The 25,978-nt window shown below is 30.7% G+C and overlaps 1 protein-coding gene across 1 annotated transcript; it reads right to left on the bottom strand.

Moving 5' to 3' along the window:
* Nucleotides 1–11,018: 11,018 nt before the first annotated feature.
* Nucleotides 11,019–12,533, bottom strand: LOC123259963. The gene is made up of 2 exons (XM_044720812.1): nucleotides 11,795–12,533; nucleotides 11,019–11,225 (listed from the first exon to the last, which is right to left on the bottom strand). Exons 1-2 carry the CDS (start codon nucleotides 12,336–12,338, stop codon nucleotides 11,086–11,088), a joined length of 684 nt encoding a protein of 227 aa, XP_044576747.1. The 5' UTR covers nucleotides 12,339–12,533; the 3' UTR covers nucleotides 11,019–11,085.
* Between the last annotated feature and the right edge of the window lie 13,445 nt (nucleotides 12,534–25,978).

Below are 25,978 nucleotides of genomic sequence, written 5' to 3'. Positions count from 1 at the left end.
AATACCTATAAGAGCTGTATTTTTCAAATGTGAATTTTTTCAATTAACACCCCCGCAACCCCTCTTGGGGGTGGGAATTTCCGTAAAAATCCGTTCTTAGCTGACCTCTACTCGGTGAAAAGAATATTCCTACCAAATTTCAAGTCTTTAGCTCTAATGGTTCCAGAGATATCGTGATGAGTGACTATATAGGTGGAAATCTCTTATGTATATATTAGGGTGATTCAAAAAAAAAGAATATTTTTTTTTTCGTTTGGTACTCTGAAAAATAGGTTCCTAGACACCTCTAAGAAAGCCTCTCCAAGCATGAGTTCTTAATTGTAACGGGAAGGTCCTCCTTCTTACAGTTTTCTATTTTTTCTTATTATCAGATAGAAAAATTTATATCTCGCTTCCAACTACTTGAAAAAATATCTTGTTTCTTAGATTTTGTAGGAAATTGAATGCTCTACAAAAAGGATTCCTTACGATTCTTGCGTGAACCCAACCGTCTAAAAGATATTAATTAACGGTTAAAGTTTGATTATTTTGGGAAAATTTTTTATTTCTTATGAATTTTTATAACTCAATGAAAAAATCATTATGAATGATGAAACTCATAGTTTTGTAGGAAATTTACTGCTCTATAAAAATGGTCTCTTATGATTTTTCGATCAAGTTGAGCGTTTACGAGATATTCATCGTCAAACATCAATGCATATCAATTTTTCTAGTTTTTGATCAATAATTCGAAAAATTTCAATTTATTCTCTGAGTTTCAAGGAAATTTAGACAAATTTGAGTTTCTATAAATAGAAATATGTTATGAACTATTTTTTTAATTAGTTTTTTTAGTCTTGGGCATGTTTGATTACATTAAAACAAAAAATTAGTGCATTTTTTTAAATATATAATTCAATTTAGTGTGTTTCACATGTGTTTCACTTTTTTATCGAAGAATTTATTTATTTAATTATCAACTGCCATATAATTTTCAATATTTTCAACATAACGGTACACTTTTACTGTAAATAATTTCCTCTATTGCAGTTTGGGTATTTTTTCGATGTTCTTTGATAACTTGCAATAAGTATTGGAATTGATCTTCATTTTTTGTCAAGCATTGATTATACTCACTAACTAATGCAACAGCTCGTTCTGCTGAATCATTAACAACTTTCAATTGGTTAAAGTATTCTTTATTTTCAATGTAACTGTCATTAGTAGGCCACGATTCAATATCTTTATCAAGGAAGTCATATGGTAAATCAAAGATTTTAAAGAGATTTAAAGAACTTTTTAGAAACAAAGTCACTCACACTTTTTGCGTTAATGAATTCAAATCGTTTTTATCAATTATAAATTTTTAGCTTTAGAATCTGTACCGTTACGAGTATTAGCAGCTCCAACAATATTTTTTACTTCCAATGAAACGGTATCGTCAAATAATGATAAAATGGCAAGTTCATCACTTAAATACCATAAATGCAAAATCATTTTTTCACAAGTTGCTGAAGAAATCAATGAATTGATATTTTTGTACTCGAATAAATTTTTCAAAAATTCAAAACAAAAATCCCTCGAACGAAAATTTTATGTATATTTTGTGAAAAACAATTTAAAAATACGCACTGAACAAATTTCATAATAATAAATGACAACGCGATTAAGATTTTAAATTATTAAAGATAAAATTAAAAAAAAATATTATTAGAATAAAAACTTTCAAATGAATTTTTGAACAGAAAACATCTATAGAAGTTGCTTTTATAATAAAAACTCAAATTTGTCTAAATTTCCTTGAAACTCAGAGAATAAATTGAAATTTTTCGAATTATTGATCAAAAACTAGAAAAATTGATATGCATTGATGTTTGACGATGAATATCTCGTAAACGCTCAACTTGATCGAAAAATCATAAGAGACCATTTTTATAGAGCAGTAAATTTCCTACAAAACTATGAGTTTCATCATTCATAATGATTTTTTTTCATTGAGTTATAAAATTCATAAGAAATAAAAAATTTTCCCAAAAATAATCAAACTTTAACCGTTAATATCTTTTAAACGGTTGGGTTCACGAAAAAATCGTAAGAGACCTTTTTTGTAGAGCATTCAATTTCCTACAAAATCTAAGAAACAAGATATTTTTTCAAGTAGTTGGAAGCGAGATATAAATTTTTCTATCTGATAATAAGAAAAAATAGAAAACTGTAAGAAGGAGGACCTTCCCGTTACAATTAAGAACTCATGCTTGGAGAGGCTTTCTTAGAGGTGTCTAGGAACCTATTTTTCAGAGTACCAAACGAAAAAAAAAATATTCTTTTTTTTTGAATCACCCTAATATATATAGATTAGACTTGAAAATTGGCCAGATCTAATCATATATAATTAGATATAATTATATATAATTTTTCTATAAAAATAAAAAAAATTTACCGTGAGCGGTAAATAAATATATATTGATTACCAGTTAATAAATTATTTATTAAATACGATTTATTAAATGTTAATAAATATTTGTTAACAGTTAACAAATATTTATTGAAAATCAAAAGCAAAAACAGCAATTTTCTTTTGACATTTTTTATAACCCGACAGCTGGAATATCAATTAGATCTGATCAGATATAATCATATATAGCCCTAGGTAACTCAGGTCTAATCAGATCTAATTATATATAGATTATGTATAATCATATATAGACCTAGATAACTCAGATCTGATCATATACAGACTTATATAAAATATATATACAATATAAGTCTATATATGATTATATATATTTTATATAAAAATTTAGATATAATCATATATAATTTTATATATAATCATATATAAATATGTATGATTAGGCAAATTCATTTTTTCCCGGGTATTCCACTTTTATATTTAGTTTGATCAATGTTATCCCATTCTTTTTTGAAACAAAGAAAAATCGGCACGTCAGAGCCAGATGTAGTGTCCCAAAAAACTTCAAGAACTCGTCGTAAAATAATTTCCATTACATGATGGCGATAAGGGAGCCACACCAATTTGGACACAAAAAGGAAGCTTCAAAATTTGTCTTGAATTTTTCAAAACTTTAAAAGTAACGAACGACGTTGCTAAACGGGGTATTGCACTAATTAAATAATATAACTGCTGCCTAACTAAAAATGATGAACAGTTGCAGTATTTATTACAGGTTGTTTGTGGCCATCGACAACGTTTTCCGAATTGTAATAAAAATCACTTCAATGATAATTATTTAATATAGATAAATAAGCAATTTTTTGAGCAAAACTTATTTATAAAATAAAAGTGAACATAATAATAGAATAAAATTGTTTATTTTTTGGTTTATTGCAAAAAAATTCCTTAAAAGCATCACATTTATTTGATTGAATGAAAAAAAATCATTGGTCAACGTTTATCAGAAGTCCAATTTATGTTTGACAAAAAATTTGATCCTTATTTTGACACTGAAACCAACATTTTCGGTGTAATTTATATAATTGAATCAAATTTTTGAAAAATTGAACTTAGATCGTGAATAACTTTTGAACGCGTGGACAAATCAAAAAAATTTTATCAAACCTTTTTTGTAGAGCGTTTAATTCTCTACAAAGATCAAAATAGCGAATGATAAGTCAATCAGTCGTTTAATCGGTAGAACAATCAGAAGAAGCCAAAAAAATTTTTTCCATGTTATTCTTATGGGAATTAAAAAAATGGGATGAGGACAATCTTAATATTAATATTAAGGGCTCATCTTTTCACAGAAATTTTTTTACACCTAAAAGAAACTTGTTGAGCCTGTTTGAAAAAAAAAAAAAAATTTTTTTTTTTTTTGGATCACCCTAATATATATGGGGTATTCCATGCCAAATCGACCACTTTTGAACCCGATCCCTTTAGATTTAGCTAAAACTTTACTATTCTTTTCTACCCATTGAAAGACATTTTTGAGAATTTTTTCAAATTTTTTTTATCCAACCCAAAAAAAGTTATGAATTTTTCAAAAAAATGGCTTTTGCCTCCGGGCGGAAAGTGGCAACTTTCGTCCCGCTGCGCTAAACTAAGTTGCCGCTTTCCGCCTTCGTCGGACAAAAAATAATATACACTCCTCGGGAAGTAAATAAGAAAGCCTCAGATCACATGTTTGTTGACCTCGGCTTCGCCTCGGCCAACAATTACATGTGATCTGAGACATTTCTTACTTTACTTCCCTAGGTGTAATATACTATTTTATTTTCAAATAGCCATAACTTTGTTAGAAATTGACTTTTGGGTACCTTTTTTTTTTAATTTTTGTTTTTGAATGAACTTTTCGAAAAAATGCACGAAAAAAATTTAACATGATCAATTATATAAAATAATCGGTTTTTTTTTTAGTAAAATCGTCATTTTTTCGAAGTCCGCCATTTTTTTTTCTCAAAAAAAACTTCAATTAATTTGACAACTATTCCCGCTAATCTTGAGCAGGGTCGATTTTTTTAAATATTTTTTTTATTTATTTAAAAAAAAATTGTCAAATTTTCAAAAATGGAAAAAATTTTCTTTCCGTAAACTTTATTTCTATCATAAAATGAATATAATTTAACGATTTTATGATATAATATTCTCAACTTATAGACTTAATTTACGAATATAATGACTAAGTTTAATGATTAATACAGTTAATATCCAATGATTTCACAAAAACAATACAAAAAATTATTACACATTCTTGTCCAGAATTATACAATGTAGTTGTTGAGTTCTTACAATTGGTTTCGTTTTCAAAAATCTGTGATTTCAATCAGTTAATGCTGTATTATAATCTTCTTCTGGAGAAAACTTAACTATGATATTTGGTAAGTTATTCGGATTCGAAGCCCATTCAAAAAATTCTATCGGTGTTGTTATTTGTTTATCAACTGCAAGTTGGAGACTTGCTCTTGCTGCATGTCGTTTGATGATGCCACCAATTCCATCACACGGACCTTTGCCATGGGCAGTCGCAGAAAAATGCCATTCAGCAGGAATATCAAAATCATCTTCATGATAATATAAATTTACAAAATTTTTAAAGTTTTTAAACTGTTGAGGAGCTCCATCAGAAAAATAATAAATTTTGTTACAGCGTTCAGGACGACTTTTTACAGCAACAGCAACGGCATCGTGATTATTACAATCTGAAATAATTACTAAACTTTTGTGTCAAGTTCATCATTTACTTTGTAATAAATAACTACCGGAAAAAATGTTGCCTGGTTATTATTCCAGTGAAAACCAGATGCTGCATTTTGTACTACAAACGCATAATTCTCTGAAAAATCACAAATAATGACAAATTCATTTGGTTTCAGTGTTTCTTTCAACGTTTTCAAAAATTTGGCTTATTCTTTAGCAATAAATGAGTGAGGTAAAAGAACTTTTAGTTCATTACAAAAGTTTTCAACAAATTCTTCTGTAGGCTTGATAAAAGCTTTCAATCTACTTCTCGGTTTCGATATCCAATACTTATACGTAATATTCTCGATCTCCTGATTCTCAAAACATGTTAGTAGAATGTTACTCATCTACTCCTTGACAGTTCCCGTCCGGCAGAAAGATGTCATACAGAGCTCTTAAGGGGTTATATCCACTTGCGAGGCAGAAAAAACGCGTTTTTTTATGAATTTTTTCCAAAGAGGCATTTTATTTTATACATTAATGGAAAAAATGTACTTAAACAGAATTTAATGTACTTTAACAATCAGCGGTTTATTTATAAAAATATTGGATCCCCTACTTCCTGTAGATGATCTGCGGAGAGACCTCCAAAAAAAAGTGTTTGGCGGTGAGCAAGATATCTCTGGTCCAAATTATCTGAAAACCAAAAACCAAAAATATTTAGTTTTGTAATAAATAAATACAGGTAATGATCGAAGGTCTAGTCAAAATTTTGATTTTTGACAAAATGGCGGCTGTTCAAAAAAAAATTCAGTTTTTCATGAAAATTTTTCACTTCAAAGTGGCTTAAAAAATCGAAATTATTGTCCAAAACCTTATTCCTTCGATCATTACCTGAAAAATATTGTTTTGTCGCAAACTCTCCAAGAAGGAGAATTTCCGTAATTATTTTGTCTTCTTAAGTATTCAGGAATCAGGATCAGGAATTCTAAATTTAAAATAAAACGCTCGGTGTTGGGGCGAATAATTATAAATAATTTATTCCCCAATGGGAGAAAACTCTAGTAATGACTAGAGAAAAACTCCTCGACGATAGATACAGTCGTGTATGACATGAATATGTGTATGTATAAGTGAAATAATTGTATTGAAGATACAATAGGGGTGAGAGATGATCTCAGCCGCCGATAGGTTATTTAGATTAACCGTCGACCTGTTAATGATGATCCAAGAAGATCTGAGAATTTTAATCCGAGAGGATCAAATGTGTGTTTGATCTGGAAGATCAAGTGAGTTGATCCAAGAGGATCAAAGTATTTATGATCTGATAATGTAAAGTAGTTAGTTAATTTGAGATGAATTAGACTTAAATTAGTCAATTTAAATTCTTTCGTGATTATGATTGTTTTTAATTTATTTTTATTAATTATGCATTATTCGCGAGAACTTTAAATAAATCGCAATATTTGATAATTATTACGTGAGAAGCACTGAGTTCAATATTTTTAATATAAGTTAAATTGTATATTATGAAGCTAAATTTATTCGAAATCTAATTAATTATTACTTGTTACTGAAGATTTTGTAGTTAAACTAATATTTAAAGGTGATGAAACAATGGCCGCGACGCCACTCCAAGTACTGCGTCACAACTATCAAAAGTGTTTAAATTTAATTACGATAAATTTATATTATTTTCACGATAAAGAATACGAATTTAATTAACTAGATGAGTTACTTTAATATCAGAATGGATGTATTACTATGTAATTGTTCACAATGAAAAAACACAGAATAATGAAATTAAGTGTTAGCGAGGCTAGCGGATATATTGTGTCGGTTACAGGTCCCAAACACAACTGAACTTCGCACATGGCGTCTCGCGCCTCGTGCTTCGTGCCGGCCGGGCTTCTTCCCGCTAGCTCATGGTGCGCAGGTGCAGCAGCCATTACAAAACGTGTTATTGGACATGTTCGTGGAGAACAGTCATAGAAACGACTCTTGTTGAGTCTCGAGTATAGTGAAGATTTTAGTATAGTAATGAGAGTCAGGGTGACCAACTCTCTTTTGCCTTGGCGGCAAAACAAATATATCTGAGTAAGTCGTGTGAAAATTTCAAACCGATTGGTTTAGCGGTTTCGGAGAAATTTTCCTCACCGACTCTGAAAACACGGTTTTGAGATAAACGCGTTTAAAGTTTCGGGAACGATTTACACTAAATCAAAAAATTTTTTTTTTCAACTTACATCGTGTCATCTATTCCAGCACCATAAGAGGAACCCTCTGCTTCGTCGTTTGCCTCCAAAATGTTTAGTTGTTGTTGTCTACGAGCCATTCTCCCCTCGCGCGTCGACCCTTGCGCTCTTGCGTCCGAAATTGAGACGTGCTCTGGGTCCTCTTTACTCACGTAAGAATGAGCATTGGGTCCAAGTGATAATCCCATAGCACTCATATAATAAAGAAGAGATGTTTTACCTTCGTTAAAGACCCCGGCTGCAATGTTTGCAGCTATTTCCACAATTTTAGAGCCAGCTGGAATAATTTTTGGAGTTATTTTCCATATCAGCTGATTATAACTTTCATTATTGTTCTAGGTAAAACCACCATCGCATCGTTCCAATAATTTTTTTTTACTTAGATCTTCGTAAATTGGAAAAATAGCTGTTGCAACATCAGGTGGTAAGGCCTCATAATCATGTTTATAGCTGGGCAAAGTTCCCAAGGCTCGCGCTTTTTGCCACGAACACCACGAGTTTTCTCCTATAGGACAATTATCATGCTGAGGGTTTTTATCTGTAGAGCAGTTATAGAAATAAGATGCCCAAATGGCTTTATACATACTGTCAACAGAATCAAAGTGTCTCCTAATCACTAAACCATAGTAAACAGTTGATTTATCAATAAGTTTCCCAGTCAATTTACCTTTGCCACCAAGTAACTTTTTTTTTTTTTTTTCCATTCTTATCATTTCTTCTACTGTATTATTTACTATGTCTCTTAGCCGTTTGCCCATTCTTTTTTGAACATGCCCAATACATTCTTTTTTCGTTACTTCTGTCTCACCATAAGGAGCAGCCTTCAAAATCCCCGAATAAGTTTTAGAGTCACCATCACCGATGTAGTTTCTAAAACGAACTTGATACTTTTCCAATGAACGTTTGAACATGGTAATAACAGCATCAACTTCCTAACACAATATAAGTCGAGAACAAAAGAGTAGAAGCTACCAGAAACAGCTGCTACTCCGGCTCGTGCTCCGCCTACTTTCGAACGCTCGGAGACGTTCTTACTAATACGCTCATATCTCCGAAACTAATTGTCGGATCGATTTGAAATTTTCAGAGAATATTCTTGAATATATGTACATTCAAAAAATGAAAAAAATCGATTTTTTGAAAATCACAAGTGGATATAACCCCTTAAAGATAACATTTTTCTGATCTGACATCCGAAATAGTTATCCCGAAGATAACAAAAAGATATCAGAAAAGGCTCTTACGCGCCATCTGAAGATATCTTTAAGAACTCATCGGGTAGATGTCAGAAAGATAACATTTCTTAGAGATCTTAAAGAGATCAGTTTAAAGAGATGATAATATCAACAATAATATGTTAGTAATTTGAGTTTAATAATCAATAAATAAAATTGTTCATAATATTATAGTTTAGTTTTTTTTTTATTATAAAATTATAAGTTTATAAATATTACACTTCAAATAATGCCAAATAAGGAAAAAAAATATTAATAATGATTATTATTATTGTTGTTGTTGTATAAATTTTATTCTAAGATGAATAATTTTTTTATTTATTTATTATTACGTTCTTTAAGGCGATCGCCGGCATGCTGTAACCAGCTTTTTATCACTGCTTGGATTTTAGCATTATCAGCAGCACTCCATTTTTCTGTTATGGCATCTAAAAAATAATATTATTTTAATATATTTATATATAAAATTACAGAAAAGATTTTACTAGAAACTTGCGTTCAATTCCATAAATGACGTTACAATTTTCAAACTTGCAGTGTTATTTATTTCCGTAAACATGAGAATTATTGCATAAAGTTTTCATATAAGGTTTAAAAAAATGCAAATTATGTTTCTCTTTAATGTCTTAGAGGTATAAAATTTTATAAAATCAGTTAAAAATACTAATTCTTACTTGATTTTTCCACCTTTAATTCTTCACCAGAATCTGAACAATAACGTAAAGGTTTATTACAATTCCTTTTAGCTTTCTCTGTTACTTTTGAATTTCTTTTTTCTTTTATTGAAAGAAAACCATCCTCATCGTTAGTCGATAGATTTAAAGTATCTAATTCAAATTCTCGAGCTTCATCATACGTTTCTGTTGAAAAATATAGTTTAAACAAGTCAAAAGATTACATTATTGGTAGCATGAAGTAAAATATAGAGTAGTTGAACAAAAACAGTGAGTTCGTTACTCAATACATTTGCATATTTATAATTGTACATAAAAATATACAAATACGTAGCGTAACACTATAATTATCGTTCTCGCTCAATTACTGAGTACTTGTAATCATTTTACCGTATGGCCCAAAAATTCGAGTGTATTCGTAAGTCAACCAATTATCTTTTGGATTTTTTGCTTTAATAATTTGTAAAATTGGGTTTTTTGTCTTCGGCCATTTAAAGGTTTTAGACTCTCTATCTAGCCAGGAATTATGGACGATTCCAGAGCACTTGTTCCAAAATACTACGAAATATATTTCAATTTTTTAATCATTCTGAAAAAAAAAGTATCATAAAAGAATCGTAAAACAATCATCAAATTTATTAAAGATAAAAATCAAATTTTATCAGTCATTTTAGTTTCAAATATTCCTTCAAATTATTTAGTAAATCAAATAATTATTTAAAACTACTTCGATTTAATTTCAGAATTAAACTATAAACCAAATAAAAAATATATAGTAAAACAAATTAATTAGTCATTATCGGTAGCCAAGTTCGGTATAGAATTGTTTAATAAGTTGAATTTTGATTAATAAATAACAAAAAAATATTTAATGAATAAAGTATACTATTAATGTATCATTTAAAATGAATAAATTTAATATTAAATCTTAGGCTGAAATTTATTTAAAAAATCAACCATCAATTTATATAAATAATAAGAAGTTATTTATATACAAACATTTGTAACCTAAATTTATACTTACAATTTTATTCATGTGTTGAAAAATTATTGTTATCTCCCAAAAACATGAGATAGAATTTGTTATTAAACTATCATTATGGAAATTAATATTATTTGAAAATAATTAATAATAATATTTTGATTACGTTTTTGTAATAAAATAAATGCACATGTGCTGATACGCATTTATGTATATGTTTATATATGCTTAACCTTATTTAGCTTTGCTTATAATTGAATCTATATATATATATATATATATATATATATATATTAGGGTGCTTTTTTTTTTTGCGACTATTTTTTTTTTTCGCTTCCATCCCGAAATTTTGTTGGAAATACACCCAAAAAAATTCCCTGAAAGTTTGAGCCCTTAATATTAATATTAAGTACTCCTACACAGCGTGTGAAGATTTCCCATTTGAATTATACGAGAACTTTCATTTTTTTTTTTTAATTTTCTATAGCTCAGTGGCATTTCATAGCATCGCTTTGACCATGGACGGGTTTTTTTCAGAATTAAATGCTCTACAAAAGTGTCCATTGTCGCGAAGTCGTAACACATACTGGCGGGGTAGTACGGACCGCCAAACCGAATTTTTTATAGAATTCTTGTTTTTTCACTCATTATCTCATAAACAACAAGACATACAGAAAAAATGTAAATGATAATTTTGTAGGAAATTCAATTCTCTACAAAAAAGGTCCTCAGCACCAAATCACTAAAATCGATATTTTCTGAGATATTAATCATTGAAGTTTACCTAGCATTGAATTTCCACAAAATGTTGAATCAAATCTTAAAAAATATTGATTTTTTTCTTTTTAGGAGGTACAGGGAGTTCATCCTCAAAATCAGAATATGTTCGTTTCAACCCACTGGAATTTGATGATAGACTACAAAAACTTGCTGGCATCGAATGTTGCGATAATTTCATGCCTAAAACAATTTTTTTCAGAATTAAATAAATAAACCCAATCGATTCAAATATTTTTCAAATTTTATATTCAGCTTCTGTTATCCAGAAGCAAAGATATTCTTTGAATTGAGTTTCCGTCAATTTTCCCCAATAAAAATAAGACAAAATGATATATATGTGTTTTAAATTTATTGGTTACAGAGACTTTAATTTTTAATAGCGTGGGAATTTTCGACTGCAAAAATCGAAAACAAATTTTTTATTCAAGTCAAAATTTTTGTCAAAATTGAATAAATTTTTGATTTATCTCACTTATTCAGATTTACTTGATAGAAATTTTACCAAAATGATAGACTAATAATTAGAAAAAAGTTATGAATCTAGAAACAAATTTTAAAATATTGAAAAATTATATAGAATTCAATTTTCAGAAAATGAGGTTAAGAAAATTAGAATTTTAATGCGAATTAAATTTTACAAGTAAGTAGAAAAAATATGAGTCTAAATTATAAGAAATTGTTTTCGATTATTAAAAAATGATTGATTGTTGAGCTTGATAATTTATAGTTGTATGTGAGAAGAAACTAACCAATTTCGTCTGTATTATTCTCATTATCTTCATTTGTTATCTCCTGTTCAGTGTCAGATTTATTCTGAAAAGTTTCCACCGGCAAGAAATTAGTAACGAGCGAGTGAAGATTGGTTTTCCCCTTTTGACACTCATTCAGAAATTGTTGCTGCTCTTTTGGCAAATTCTTAACCATTGTGGAATTCGAAATATCGAACAATTTATCTAGTTTTTGGTTAAACTTTTCAACATTCTGTTTTTGTGCTTTCGATTTTTTTTCCCTCTTGTGATGTGTCTTCACTTTTATATATTCGGCATAAAATTTTTCCAACTTCGTAAGACTGTGCTGAGGACGTATAGTTGGAATCTTGAAACTAGCCCGAATAGTATCAGTATCGTTAATAACACTAGTAGCACTATTTCGAATAGTTAATTTTAAAGACTGATGTTTATACATAAAAAAATTTAGTAAGTCACGATACGAAGGCAGCTTATTATTATTTATTTGGCTTCTTTCAAATCCAATTAAATAATTCCAAGTTTTATTACCAATTTTTTCACTCATTTTAATGATGGTTAAAGTCGACCTAACCTCAAATTTAACAAAGTATACATACAACGGCGTCACACTGATCAATGCCCACTAAGCTTTGTTCTTACTCTCGCGGGATTAGTACGCGAAAACAAAGAAAGCGCTGCAATTAAAGGGGAAATTTGTTGAACGCATTCAAGGTCAAGTGAAAGCTCAGTAGTACTACCAGAGCAAGAAAAATAAACCGCGATTAATCAGTATCACAATACACAGCAACAAAGAAACATCCTATATTATTCGTAATGATCATACACAATATATTTTTATCTAGAATTTCATTGAAATTGAATTATTAAATGATAAATTCAAATATTATGGGGTGATTTAAATGAGAAATTTATTTAAAAATAAAAAACTTCAGAAAAATACAATTAAAAATTTTTTACGTTAAATTTGTAACTTAATCAATAAGTAATTACTAATTATAATTATGATACGAATAAAAAAATCATTATTTTTTAAGATTTGATTCAACATTTCGTGGAAATTCAATGCTACGTAAACTTCAATGATTAATATCTCAGAAAATATCGATCTTAGTGATTTGGTGCTAAGGATCTTTTTTGTAGAGAATTGAATTTCCTACAAAATTATCATTTACATTTTTTCTGTATGTCTTGTTGTTTATGAGATAATGAGTGAAAAAACAAGAATTCTATAAAAAATTCGGTTTGGTGGTCCGTACTACCCCGCCAGTATGAGTTACGACTTCGCGACAATGGACACTTTTGTAGAGCATTCAATTCTGAAAAAAACCCGTCCATGGTCAAAGTGATGCTATGAAATGCCACTGAGCTATAGAAATTAAAAAAAAAAAAAATTAAAATTCTCGTATATTTCAAATGGGAAATCTTCACACGCTGTGTAGGAGTACTTAATATTAATATTAAGGGCTCAAACTTTCAGGGAATTTTTTTGGGTGTATTTCCAACAAAATTTCGGGATGGAAACGAAAAAAAAAATAGTCGCAAAAAAGCACCCTAATATATATATATATATATATATATATATATATATATATATATATATATATATATATATAATATATAAAATTCTCGTGTCACAATGTTTGTTCCCATACTCCTCCGAAACGGCTTAACCGATTCTCATGAAATTTTTTATGCATATTCAGTAAGCCTGAGAATCGGCTACTATCTATTTTTCTAACCTTTAAGTGATAAGGGGTGTTCGCCCCAAAAAATTTTTTTTTATTTTTTTGATAAAATTTTATTTTTTTTTTATTATGTGGCATCAAAAAATACATACAACTCTAAATTTGCACTTTTTTATCACCAACCCTTGCTTTTTAATAGTCATTTTCATAATTTTATCATTTTCTATCCCGCTCGATAACATCAATTATTATCACTTGGTAAGTTATCCCCCCATGTGTCTACCGGTGTCACTTCTCACCCTGTAAACAGCACGGAGTAGGAATGTTACTTCTACAGTTTTCGGCTATTATTAGTGTTTATGCTTCAAGCGTAGTAGTAAAACATTTTTACTATCTCAGTGTAACTCTCATATCAAATATATTCTCGAGTAACTTTATTATTTATTTATTAATAACTAATATTATTGAATATAATTAATTAATAATAACTAATAAAATTATTAATTTTGAGTGTAAATCGCACGATCAGGTAAATAAGTGACTTACATAACCTCTAAAATACTCAACACGTGTCACGAGTTCCCGCAAACAACGGCTATTGAGTTGTAAGTATAAATTATTTTTTACGTTTATTATAAAATCAAAAATTATTCTTTCTTATTTATAACGAAAATATTGTTGGGAATGGTGAAAAACGAATTCGGTGAAAGTTAGACTTTTATTACAATTGGGAAATTTTTTTTTTGTATTTACTTATAAGAGCTCTTACTTCGACAGTATTTTTTTTTCACTATTTCTAACAATATTTATTTTCGATATAATCAAGAAACATAAATTTTTCGCTTTCGTGAAACTATCTAATTTTTACATGTATATTTAATGTAATCAAAGATAAAATAAATGATTAATTTGATAATTGAATATAATAATTAAATAATTCAATCAGTTCTATTGATGTGTGTTTTGTATTGTACAGTGAACAATGCCAACAAAACGCAAAGGGGCCAATTTGAGCCGTGATACAAATAAATCTAGAAGCATTCGAAATAGAAAAGCCCAAAGAACTGAAGAACAAGTTCAGGAAGAAAATACTGGAGCGCGTGTGAGAATGGCGCAATTGCGTCAAGAACAATCAGACGATACACAAGCTGAACGCAATGAAGTCATGAGATTAGAACAACGACAATCACACCGTTTTACTGTCAATAGACGCAGAGCGAATGACCAACAACGCCAACAGGCACATCGAGCATTTGTAGCTACATCATTTCTGCGTCTAGCATTCCAGTATGAGCCCGATATTGAATATTATGCTCAATCAAAAGTAGTAATTGGTGCTATGGACAAAGAATGCCCGTATTGTCATGCTTTGAAATTCAAAAATGAACCAGCCGGGATGTGTTGCACGTCAGGAAAGGTACAACTACCTGTAATTGAAACACCACCGGAACCATTGAACGGTTTGCTTACCGGCACAGATCCAGATTCTAACGTGTTCCTGAAGTCCATTCGAACATTCAACTCATGCTTTCAAATGACATCGTTCGGAGCAACAGAAATAGTTCAAAATACTAATGCAAATGGTCAACAATACAATTCTACATTTAAAATCAGAGGCCAAGTTTATCATAAAATAGGCTCATTGCTGCCAATACCAAACGAACCACATAAATTTTTATAAATCTACTTTATGGGCGGCGAAGACTCCGGAAGCGCACTAGCCAATCGGGTGGATGCACGTTGTGGCTATAATAACCTTGATTCATTCTTTGCTAGACGCATCGTCAGCGAGCTGGATGCTCTATTGAATGAGCATAATGAATTGTTGAAAATATTCAAATCCCACATACACAAAGAAAGCGATACTCACGCTATTGTTATTAATTCTGATAAAACACCAGCTGTAGAACACATTCGTAGATTCAATGCACCTGTTACTGACGACGTTGCTGGAATCATGGTTGGCGATCGTACAGGTGCACGAGAAATTGTGATTCGTAGGAGAAATAATAATCTTCAGTTCATTGCTGATACATACCGTTCATATAACGCTCTCCAATATCCGCTAATCTTCTGGAAGGGACAAGACGGATATAGCATAAATATTAAACAACGAGATCCCGTATCAGGTATTTCATTTATTATGAATTTGATTATTACACTTTTAACAAAACAATTAAATTATTAAACGCAATTAACTTAAATTAATATTTATGAATATATTATTACAGGAGCCGAAACAAACAAGAACGTTAGCTCGAAGGATTATTATGCGTATGGATTGATGATTAGACGCGGGCTGGATAACGTCATTCTACGATTTCGAGAGCTTTGTCAACAATTCATGGTCGACATGTACGCGAAGACAGAAGGCGAACGGCTACGATACTTACGATATAATCAACTCAAGCTACGTGTGGAAGAGTACATTCACTTGCGAGACGCTATTGTCAACAACGCCGATGCCGCCGAAATTGGTAACTCTGGCATTCTACCATCATCGTACGTAGATAGTCCACGTCATATGCAAGAGTATATACAGGATGCTCTGACTTTCGTGCGCGAATATGGGCGACCGTGTTTATTTATCACGTTCACATGTAATCCAAAATGGCCAGAGATTACATCTTTGCTGTTGCCTGGCCAAAATGCAATACATCGTAATGACATTACAGCACGTGTGTTTAGACAAAAGCTGGTCATTAATAAATTTTATTACTAAATCACATGTATTCGGTCCCACACGTTGCTGGCTATATTCGGTTGAGTGGCAAAAGCGAGAATTACCTCATGCCCACATTTTGGTTTGGTTAATCGACAAAATCCGTCCTGAAGAAATAGATAATATAATTTCTGCAGAAATTCTCGATCCGTCTACTAATCAATTGCTGTTTGATATTGTTACAGCAAACATGATTCATGGCCCATGCGGTACTTTTAATCGTTCATCGCCCTGCATGTCAGATGGAAAATATTCAAAAAATTTCCCTAAAGATTTCACTAACGATACAATCACATATGTCGACGGATATCCAATATATCCTCGAAGGAATCCAGATAATGGCGGACAATCATTTATTAAAAACATCAGCAATACAGACATTGATATTGACAATCGTTGGGTCGTGCCATATTCGCCCCTGCTGAGCAAAACATAAAATGCTCATATTAATGTTGAGTTCTGCAGTTCTGTGAAGAGCATCAAATACATTTGCAAGTATGTCCATAAAGGCAGTGACATGGCGATGTTTAGAGTGGAAAATACCAATGTGAATGCTCCTCCAGTAAATAAAAACGATGAAATAACGCTCTACCAAATAGGTCGGTACATCAGCTCCAATGAAGCTGTTTGGCGTATCTTTGGTTTTCCAATTCATGAACGGGATCCAGCAGTTGTTCAGGTAGCCGTTCATCTTGAAAATGATCAGCGTGTATATTTCACGAACGAGACAGCGATTGATCGTGCTATAAATCCACCAAAAACTACACTCACTGAATTTTTTGAATTGTGTAATCGTGCGGATGATTTTGGTGCCTTTGCACGTACTTTACTTTATTCACAAGTACCACGCTATTTCACATGGGCTCAAACAAAACAATGGATACCCCGCAAGCAAGGCTCACCAGTTGATGCATGCCCCAATTTTTTCAAATCAAACGCCTTGGGGCGAGTATTTACAGTGAATCCAAGACAGACTGAGTGCTTTTAACTTCGACTATTGTTGGTTAATGTTACTGGCCCATTGTCATTTCAAGATATACGTAAAGTGAATGGGCAACAGTATACAACGTATAAAGATCATCAGAGAAGCTGTAAATTTTCCAACAGAGTTTTTGAACTTACTAGATTTGCCAGGCATGCCACCACATAACTTACAATTGAAGGTTGGATCTCCAATTATTTTGCTTCGTAATTTGAACCCGCCACGGCTATGCAACGGTACGCGATTAGTCATTAAAAAATTAATGAAAAAAGTTATCCAAGGCACCATTTTAAATGGCAAGTTTCGAGGTGAAAATATATTGATACCACGAATACCTATTATACCCACAGATGTGCCAATTCAATTTAAGCGTATTCAATTTCCGATTAGATTGGCATTTGCAATGACTATTAATAAATCCCAAGGCCAAATAATGTCTGTTTGTGGCTTGGATTTGAGCACACCATGTTTTTCACACGGACAATTATACGTTGCATGCTCTCGAGTGGGTAAACCATCAAGTTTGTTTGTATTACCTAAAGACGGGCTAACAAAAAATATTGTTTACGCTGTAGCATTAAGAGATTAATATTATGTAATTAATTAATTATATAAATAATTATTACTTTTAATAAATTAAAACAATTAATGTTTGGTGTTTTGTTATTTTTAAACAACATTCCCTCATCGTTCACAGCGCTCTAGGCCTTTTTCACTCATATTCCACATCCTTATACACTTCCAATGAGTTAGTAATTTTTTTTCTACACTAGAAATTCTCTAGAAATTATTCACATGGCAAAACAACGTTTGCCGGGTCAGCTAGTATATATATATATATATATATATATATACATATATATATATATATATATATATATATATATAAATCTGGCGGCTTTGGCACGAAATTTAAATTAAAGTTTATCATTATTTTGAAATGGAGAAATCAAAGAATATTAATTAAATGTCACCACAATTTTTTTTCACAATAAATTTTATTTCTTCAGCAGAATAATATAAAAATTTACAGAGTATTATAAATCAGTACATGAGTGGATTAATGGTAGAATACAATAAGTCTTTTCAAAAGGAATGCAAACTGCTTTGATTTTGACATCTTCAGCAGCAAAAGTTGTTAGTTGAGACCATGTATTTCCGACATATATATTCAAGTCAAGTGAGCTAATAGGGTAATTAGGAAAGCCGATCGGATTCAACAGTTTTACTCTTGTCATAATTATTTTTTGGTCTTTCAGATAAATATTTTCCACTCGAATAAGATTGTCATTCTGTAAATAACAAAATTTATCACCTTGACTGTTTAATGACAAAATAAATTTTTGATACTATATTTTACTATACGAAGGAAAATGTAATTGCTTTGTAATTTCTAAATTATGATCTGTCACAATTGGTTGATTACAAACTTGAAGTTTTGATGGAATGCTACATGTATTGTGTTCAACAATTCTTTTGTATAACTGCTACAAAGGTTGGCCTGCTTTTTTTAGTTTTTTTCTTAGAATAAATAAATAGCTCTCAAAGGAAAAAGCACAAAAAGAGTCGAGGTGTCCAAACTTCAAGACATCATCGATTAAATGAATTAAATTATGAAAATTGTACACTAAAATTTTTTTTCCATATAATTTTTTACAATTTTCAACAAAGTATCTTAGCAATGATCTTGCATAGTCATTATTACTTATACAATCTTCTTCATGACTTAAGATCCTTATAGCACAGTGTAAAGTAATAAAGTGAGACAGATAATTTTTTGGCAAATAATTTTTTAAAACAACTGGACCTGTGTACAATAAAAATTGTTGAAACTCAGTTGCCTTAAATCGATCAACATATTTTAGTTTACGAGATTTCTTCGCAAATTCTTGCGGAATCCATTTTGCAATGGTTTCTAGGAGCCCAGAAATTTCATCAACTTGTTTAGCTGACCACTTATGCTTATGAGACCCATTTACAAAAGTTGTTAAAATTTTTTTCGTAACTCCAAGACAGTAGTTATGCATATAATCAATTAGGAATTGTGATACCATACCTACACCGGCTTCTTCAAAAAGTGACTGCCCAGTATGATGATCTTCATCAATACGATCGATAAAGTTTTGACCGGTCCGCAAAGGTGCATCTAAATTTAAAAATAACATACGATGATCGCATAATCACCTTCTTCTCTGCATTTTCCACATCCAAAATATCCCGTATGTGATTTAGTAGAAGTGACAAAAGATCTTGCTGGACTATCACAGATAACTGCTCTTATTATCACTTTAAAATCTCGATCTTGGTAATTAAAGCCGACAGTATTTAATTCTTTGTATTCATCTAGAAATTCTTCCAAATACAATGCACAGCTTTTGGGTTTTTCATATCCATGATATATCCCAATTACAAATGGCTGAGAAACTTTGGGATGAATTTGCGCAAGAATAGGATAAAGTTGACTCGTCGAACTTTTAGCAATCGGCAGCCCATCAATATTAATATTAATAGCAATCAAGTCCGGTAGAGTATGATAATCAATAATTCTCAATTGATCAGTCAAGGCATTTTTTAACCCGTAATGAAAATATTGACCAGGAGCAACTTCATAAGTTACTATCGGTGCTTCCGGTGTACCAAGTAAGGTCCGAGAATCAAGAGGTAGATTACTGATTTTTTCTTGATTCGATTTTTTAATATTTTTAGGAGTTTATTCGCTGCTTCACGTGATGTATTGAAATCAGTCACTCACTGAGCTAATTTCGATGATAAACTTATTTCATTGATAACTACCTAAGTATTCTTTTTTAATTGATTACTGATCGATAACTCACGTGAGTCAGAATTGTCACTAGTTTCACTGTCAGAACTTTAATTACTTATTTCATGATCATTAAGTTTTTCGCCATCAATGTTATTGTCTGTATAAATAATTATTTCATTATCCAAATCATCACAAGATGTATTATTATTCACAAAACATGAATTATTTTCTACTGTTTCACTTTCATCACTAGATAAATTTTCAAAATTATGAACATTGTTTAAAAAAGAACGTATTCGTTTATTTTTTTGACCTTTAGATAAATTTTTAAAATTTTTTCTTCTCGGCATTTTGCTATTGTATTTATAATAACTAATTATATGTAATTACTTTAGAGCAGAATCAATAAATAATGTTTATAAACATTGGTACTTATAGGTTACAATGATATCAGCTGACGATAGTTGAGGTTATGATAGTCTTATCAGAAAATTATTTTTTTGATGTTCTAGAGACATCTATAAATAGTCATCATTTTGCTAACTTTTAGATTTCTTTTAAATGACCTCAACATAAAGTTATCAAAACGATAACATTTTTCTGAGCTCTTAAAGCTAAAATTTTTTAGATAACATTATGTCATCTTTTTGACATTGATGCCGGACGGGTTGTTACATCCACCCAAATAACATTGCACCGATGGAGTCTCACAAATTATCATGTCTAAACAATCACTGTAGTGTTTCATGGGCCTTTCTGTATTTATTATTTTTAAAGAATGAAGATTTGCACCTAAAGGAAAAGTTATGAAATAAACAGAAAATTCACACACATAATTATTAATTAATTTGATAATTACCAAGCATCATCAACTTAAAGTTTTGATGGATCGTACATACACAGATGGTGTGTATTCCACTTTCTCCTGCTAACACACAATGTTTCGGTCGTAAAGAAGCGAATTTCGAAAATCCAATTTTCTCTGTTGGGTTTATTTCACGGAAACATTGTTATAGTTCTTTTAAATTAGACAGAACAAGCCGTTTTTGGACGTGTACTCGATTACCATCATTATTTCGAACTGAAACAAAGTCTTCCATACCGGGCATCAAAGCACTATACTCATCATCGTTGTAAAAATTCTCAATTTTTAATAACATTTGATGAGTAATTGTCCTCCCTATACAAAAAATGTTAAGTAATTCAGTCTTCAGATGTACCAGAAACATCAATTCTACGCTATACCTACCTAATTTCGATTCAGGTGTTGAAAGTAGACCCTCTTCTTCAACCAAATTTTTGCTACCCTTGTTAAATGTCGTGATGTATTCATAATTTCACAAACACGTCTTTCACTCCATTTTTCAGCTAACAATGTTAAAATTTGTATTTTTAAAAACTTATCCGTTTCTTTATCATTGAATTTGTCATGCAGCATTTTAATTAAGGAGCGAAAATTTTCACCATCGTCGTCGATCGATCCTTCATCGGCAGCTGAGAGCAAAATTTTTTTTAAGATGTCAGATATCTGATTTATTTTATTATTTAAAAATTGATAATCATTCAATTTTTTTCAAGGAATCGGCGATTGACTCAACAGTCGCAATGCATCTATGACCAAGATTTGGGGACAGAGACAGCTGAGGAGTAGGGCGGGAAGGCGGAACAAGAAGGGGAGCGACAGCGGCTACCTACTCGACGGTCCAATTCTCGTTTGATTTAATTTAATGTTGTTTATCGTTTAAAATAAACGTTTATAGTTATATTTTTGTTCAGATAGGTATTATTATTATTATTACGGTTTACTTAGTTCAAATATTATTTAAACTATTAATTTACTTCGTTTCTTATATTAAATTACAAGTTATTTATTATTATTTGTTTAAAAATAAAAAAAAAAAAAGACAGAGTCTTAATTATAATTATGACCCAGATTTTACTTTCGTATCTGAGTATTTTAGTTTATTTTTTTTTTATTACTTAAAAATTAATAGAAACAATTATTGTTATTAGTGCGGTGATTATTATTTAATTTTTGTATTTATTTAATAATTTTATATTATTGTTACCGAAGGTATGATTAAATTGTAAAAGAAGTTAAAAGACTGGCAAAATTATTCTAAGTCCCGAGGACAATTTAGTATGGAAAATCAACGAATGGATAGAAAATGAAAGAAATGACGATTATTATTTTTGTAAGAAATAATTTAGGTAAGCGAAGATTTTATAAGACCCGAGAACAATTTAGTATGGAAAATCAACGAATGGATATATAATGAAGGAAATTGCGATTAAAATAATAAAGAATTGTGAATTTGACGAAACGAATGGATAGAGAATGAAGGAAATTGCGATTAAAATAATAAAGAATTGAGTTTCAAAAATAAAAACTTAGAATTTGGCGAGACGAATGGATAGAAAATGAAGGAAATTGCGATTAAAATAATAAATAATTATTTTTGAATGCTAGTTCGAGGACACCGGACATGTGTCTAAAACGACCCTTCCGGTTCGTTACAAGAGAGTTAGGGGAAAAATGATAAACGCCAAAATTTGGCTCGGAAAAGAAAGTCTTGTGACAGAGTGGTTATTGTGGTGAATATTCTTCTGACAATAACATCTGGAGGAACATTACCTTGGTTCCGTTTAGAACATTGGTAAGTACCTCTGCACTTTTAACAAGATTTGACTTCCCTGGATTTTTTACCTTCTGTCAAAACTCCAGTGGGTGATCATACGCCGTGTAGGTGGGGGCGAAGAGGACATTCTCCATTCGCTCTCGGGGTAGAGGTTTAGGCCAAAGGGTGACGGCTAGTCTCCTGGGGAAGCGGGGAACCAGCTTTTGGAGTTTAGTTCGCGATTTTGACGCTCACGACGAGCGAGTGTGTGAGGATGTGTATTTTGTAAAGACTAGTTTTGACCGGATCTTCGTTACCGCCGAAAGGTACGCGGGCGTAATACCGACGTGAGATAAATTGTTGAATTCGTTTCTTTGTATTTTTGTTTTGATTAACGACACCGGTTAATCTAGATTTAGTTTTGGGGTTTATTATAACCTCAAATTGTACCACGTGTATTTTGTTTACTTGTAAAACTTTTTTGTTCATTGATTTATTTAATTGATTTTGATAAATAAATTCTTTATTTTGTCTTTATCATAACCTGTTTGACTTGGATTTATTTCTTCAGATTTATTTAGATTTAAGTGAGTTTTGGTTTGGCTTTTCTTTCGGTTTTGTATATTGATGACAACCCTTTTTCAACCCTGGAATTCGGCGAGCTTCAAATTTGAGCAAAAGGGGTCGTTCTGTGTCCCAGTGTCCGTTCTTTTTGGTTTTAGTTAATTATAGAAACCTCAAAAATTACCCGTTACACATCGTTTATAACGGGTAATTGAGTTGCAGCGCTAACTTGGGATGCCAAGCTTGATTGTGAATTTTTGGGTTCGCTATTAAACAACAAGGAACCTTAAAAAAACAATAAAACATGTAGTTGCTAGGAATGTATTTATGTAATGTATGAATAATTTTAAAAATCTTACGGAATGATAAGGATAACGGGAGAACCGTGGCAGTTGTGTTACTATCACTGTCAGCACCATCATTGTTCTCATTGTTGTCACTAGAATCATCTTCATGGTCACTTGCATCAACATTAGGATCATCACTAGTATTTGTTTGTTTCTTTACTAATTTTGAAGCTTCTTTTCGACACGAACTGCATGACAAATAATTTCCACCTAATCGTAACGTTATTTTCATAATGTCAGTTGCTGGACGTAAACCCATTTTTCTTGAATGTGATTCCAACTTAAATGGATTACAACATCGATCAAATTGTTTTATTGATGCCGTAATGTCTTCATGAAATTCTTCCAATCAATTTAGATTAATAGAATAAAACAATTAGCTTTTCAAATAACACCAAATCAAAATAGTCTTCATAAACTATAATAATTATTTATTTATTTAGCAAATGTAATATCAACAATCTTTCACTAGATACTTCTCGCACAAAAGATTAACAGCAATTTCCAGGTTATGTTTTAGACAGTATGAAAAAACCGTATTCATAAATCGATACACACTAGCGTATAGTTTCTAGTATACTGACTATAAGTAAGTCTATAATTGTCCTACCCTAGTTTATCGACTTCACTGAAGGTTAAAATTTGAATCTCGGTGGTTATATTCGTAAATTAAGTCTATAAATTGAGAATATTATATCATAAAATCGTTAAATTATATTTATTTTATGATAGAAATAAAGCTTACGGAAAAAAAATTTTTTCCATTTTTGAAAATTTGACAATTTTTTTTTAAATAAATAAAAAAAATATAAAAAAAATCGGCCCTGCTTAGGATTAGCAGGGATAGTTGTCAAATTAATTGAAGTTTATTGTGAGAAAAAAAAATGGCAGACTTCGAAAAAATGACGATTTTACTCAAAAAAACTAATTATTTTATATAATTGATCATGTTAAATTTTTTTTGTGTATTTTTTCGAAAAGTTCATTCAAAAACAAAAATTTAAAAAAAAAAAAGGTACCCAAAAGTCAATTTTTCAACAAAGTTATGGCTATTTGAAAATAAAAAAGTCATTTTTTTGAAAAATTCATAACTTTTTTTGGGTTGGATAAAAAAATTTATAAAAATTCTCAAAAATGTCTTTCAAAGGGTAGAAAAGAATGGTAAAGTTTCAGCTAAATCTAAAGGGGTCGGGTTCAAAAGTGGTTGATTTGGCATGGAATACCCCATATATATACACGGAAAAAATGAAACACGACTGGTTACTGTGCTACACAAGAATGAGCGAAAATATATAAAAAAAGTTCTTAGCACATTACTAGATCATGGGATAATAAGAATGAGTCGTCTTTACATATGACTGAGTATCTTTCAACACAGTAACCATTCCTATGTTGCACATTACACTGAAAACACGAGTGATTCTCATGTTCACAGTCGCTGTTAGCTTTTAGGACATTAGAGATTCGCGTGAGCAGAAGAACTCTTACTATATAAAATAAGTATGAGTACTGCGCAAGCGTGCGAACGAGTCACCTGACAAACGTTTCTCATTCTCGTGCAGCACAGTAATCATTCCTGTGCTAAATGAGAACTCTCCCTGTGTATTATAGACTGACTACAGCCAACTAAATGAAGCGATAGATATAACTATTTTTCACTACTATAAGTCTACTTTCTGTAAAAATTTCATATTAGAAATAATAATCTTTAATAAACGTTTAAATATGTAACTATTTTTTGTTTATTTAATTATATTCTTGCTATTAATTTAACTTAATGTATTGTACTATTGTGAAAAATGTATATATAAAAATATACTAGAATTTTAAATGATTAATTTTATAAAAAATATATATATATATAAAATTTAAGAACGTTGATGAATATTTAAGCTTTTTTTGCCACAAAAATTGGAGTTATTTTCGATTGCTAAAAATGTAAATAATATAACTGTGAAATTTCTATTTTTGAAATGTCAGTTTAAAAATTGACATAAGTTCATACACTTTTTTTTCTGGTCTATTAAAAATATTTTCTGGTATATTACAAATATTTACAAATGAAATAAGTTTCGTTTTTTTACTACTATTACAATGTGATCAACAGGGACAGTTCTCATTTAGCCCAGCAATGATTACTGTGCTGCACGAGAATGAGAAACGTTTGTCAGGTGACTCATTCGTACGCTTGCGCAGTACTCATACTTATTTTATATAGCAAGAGTTCTTCTGCTCACGGGAATCTCTATTGTCCTAAAAGCTAACAGCGACTATGAACATGAGAATCACTCGTGTTTTCAGTGTAATGTGCAACATAGGAATGGTTACTGTGTTGAAAGATACTCAGTCATATGTAAAGACGACTCATTCTTATTATCACATGATCTAGTAATGTGCTAAGAACTTTTTTTATATATTTTCGCTCATTCTTGTGTAGCACAGTAACCAGTCGTTCAAAAGTTTGCATTTTTTTTCCGTGTATATATTAGATCAGCCAAAAAT

This window comes from Cotesia glomerata, linkage group LG1 (assembly GCF_020080835.1).
Source record: "Cotesia glomerata isolate CgM1 linkage group LG1, MPM_Cglom_v2.3, whole genome shotgun sequence".
NCBI lineage: Eukaryota > Metazoa > Arthropoda > Insecta > Hymenoptera > Braconidae > Cotesia > Cotesia glomerata.
Note: the sequence above shows the minus strand (reverse complement) of the source record. Positions and strands in the feature narration are given on the sequence as shown.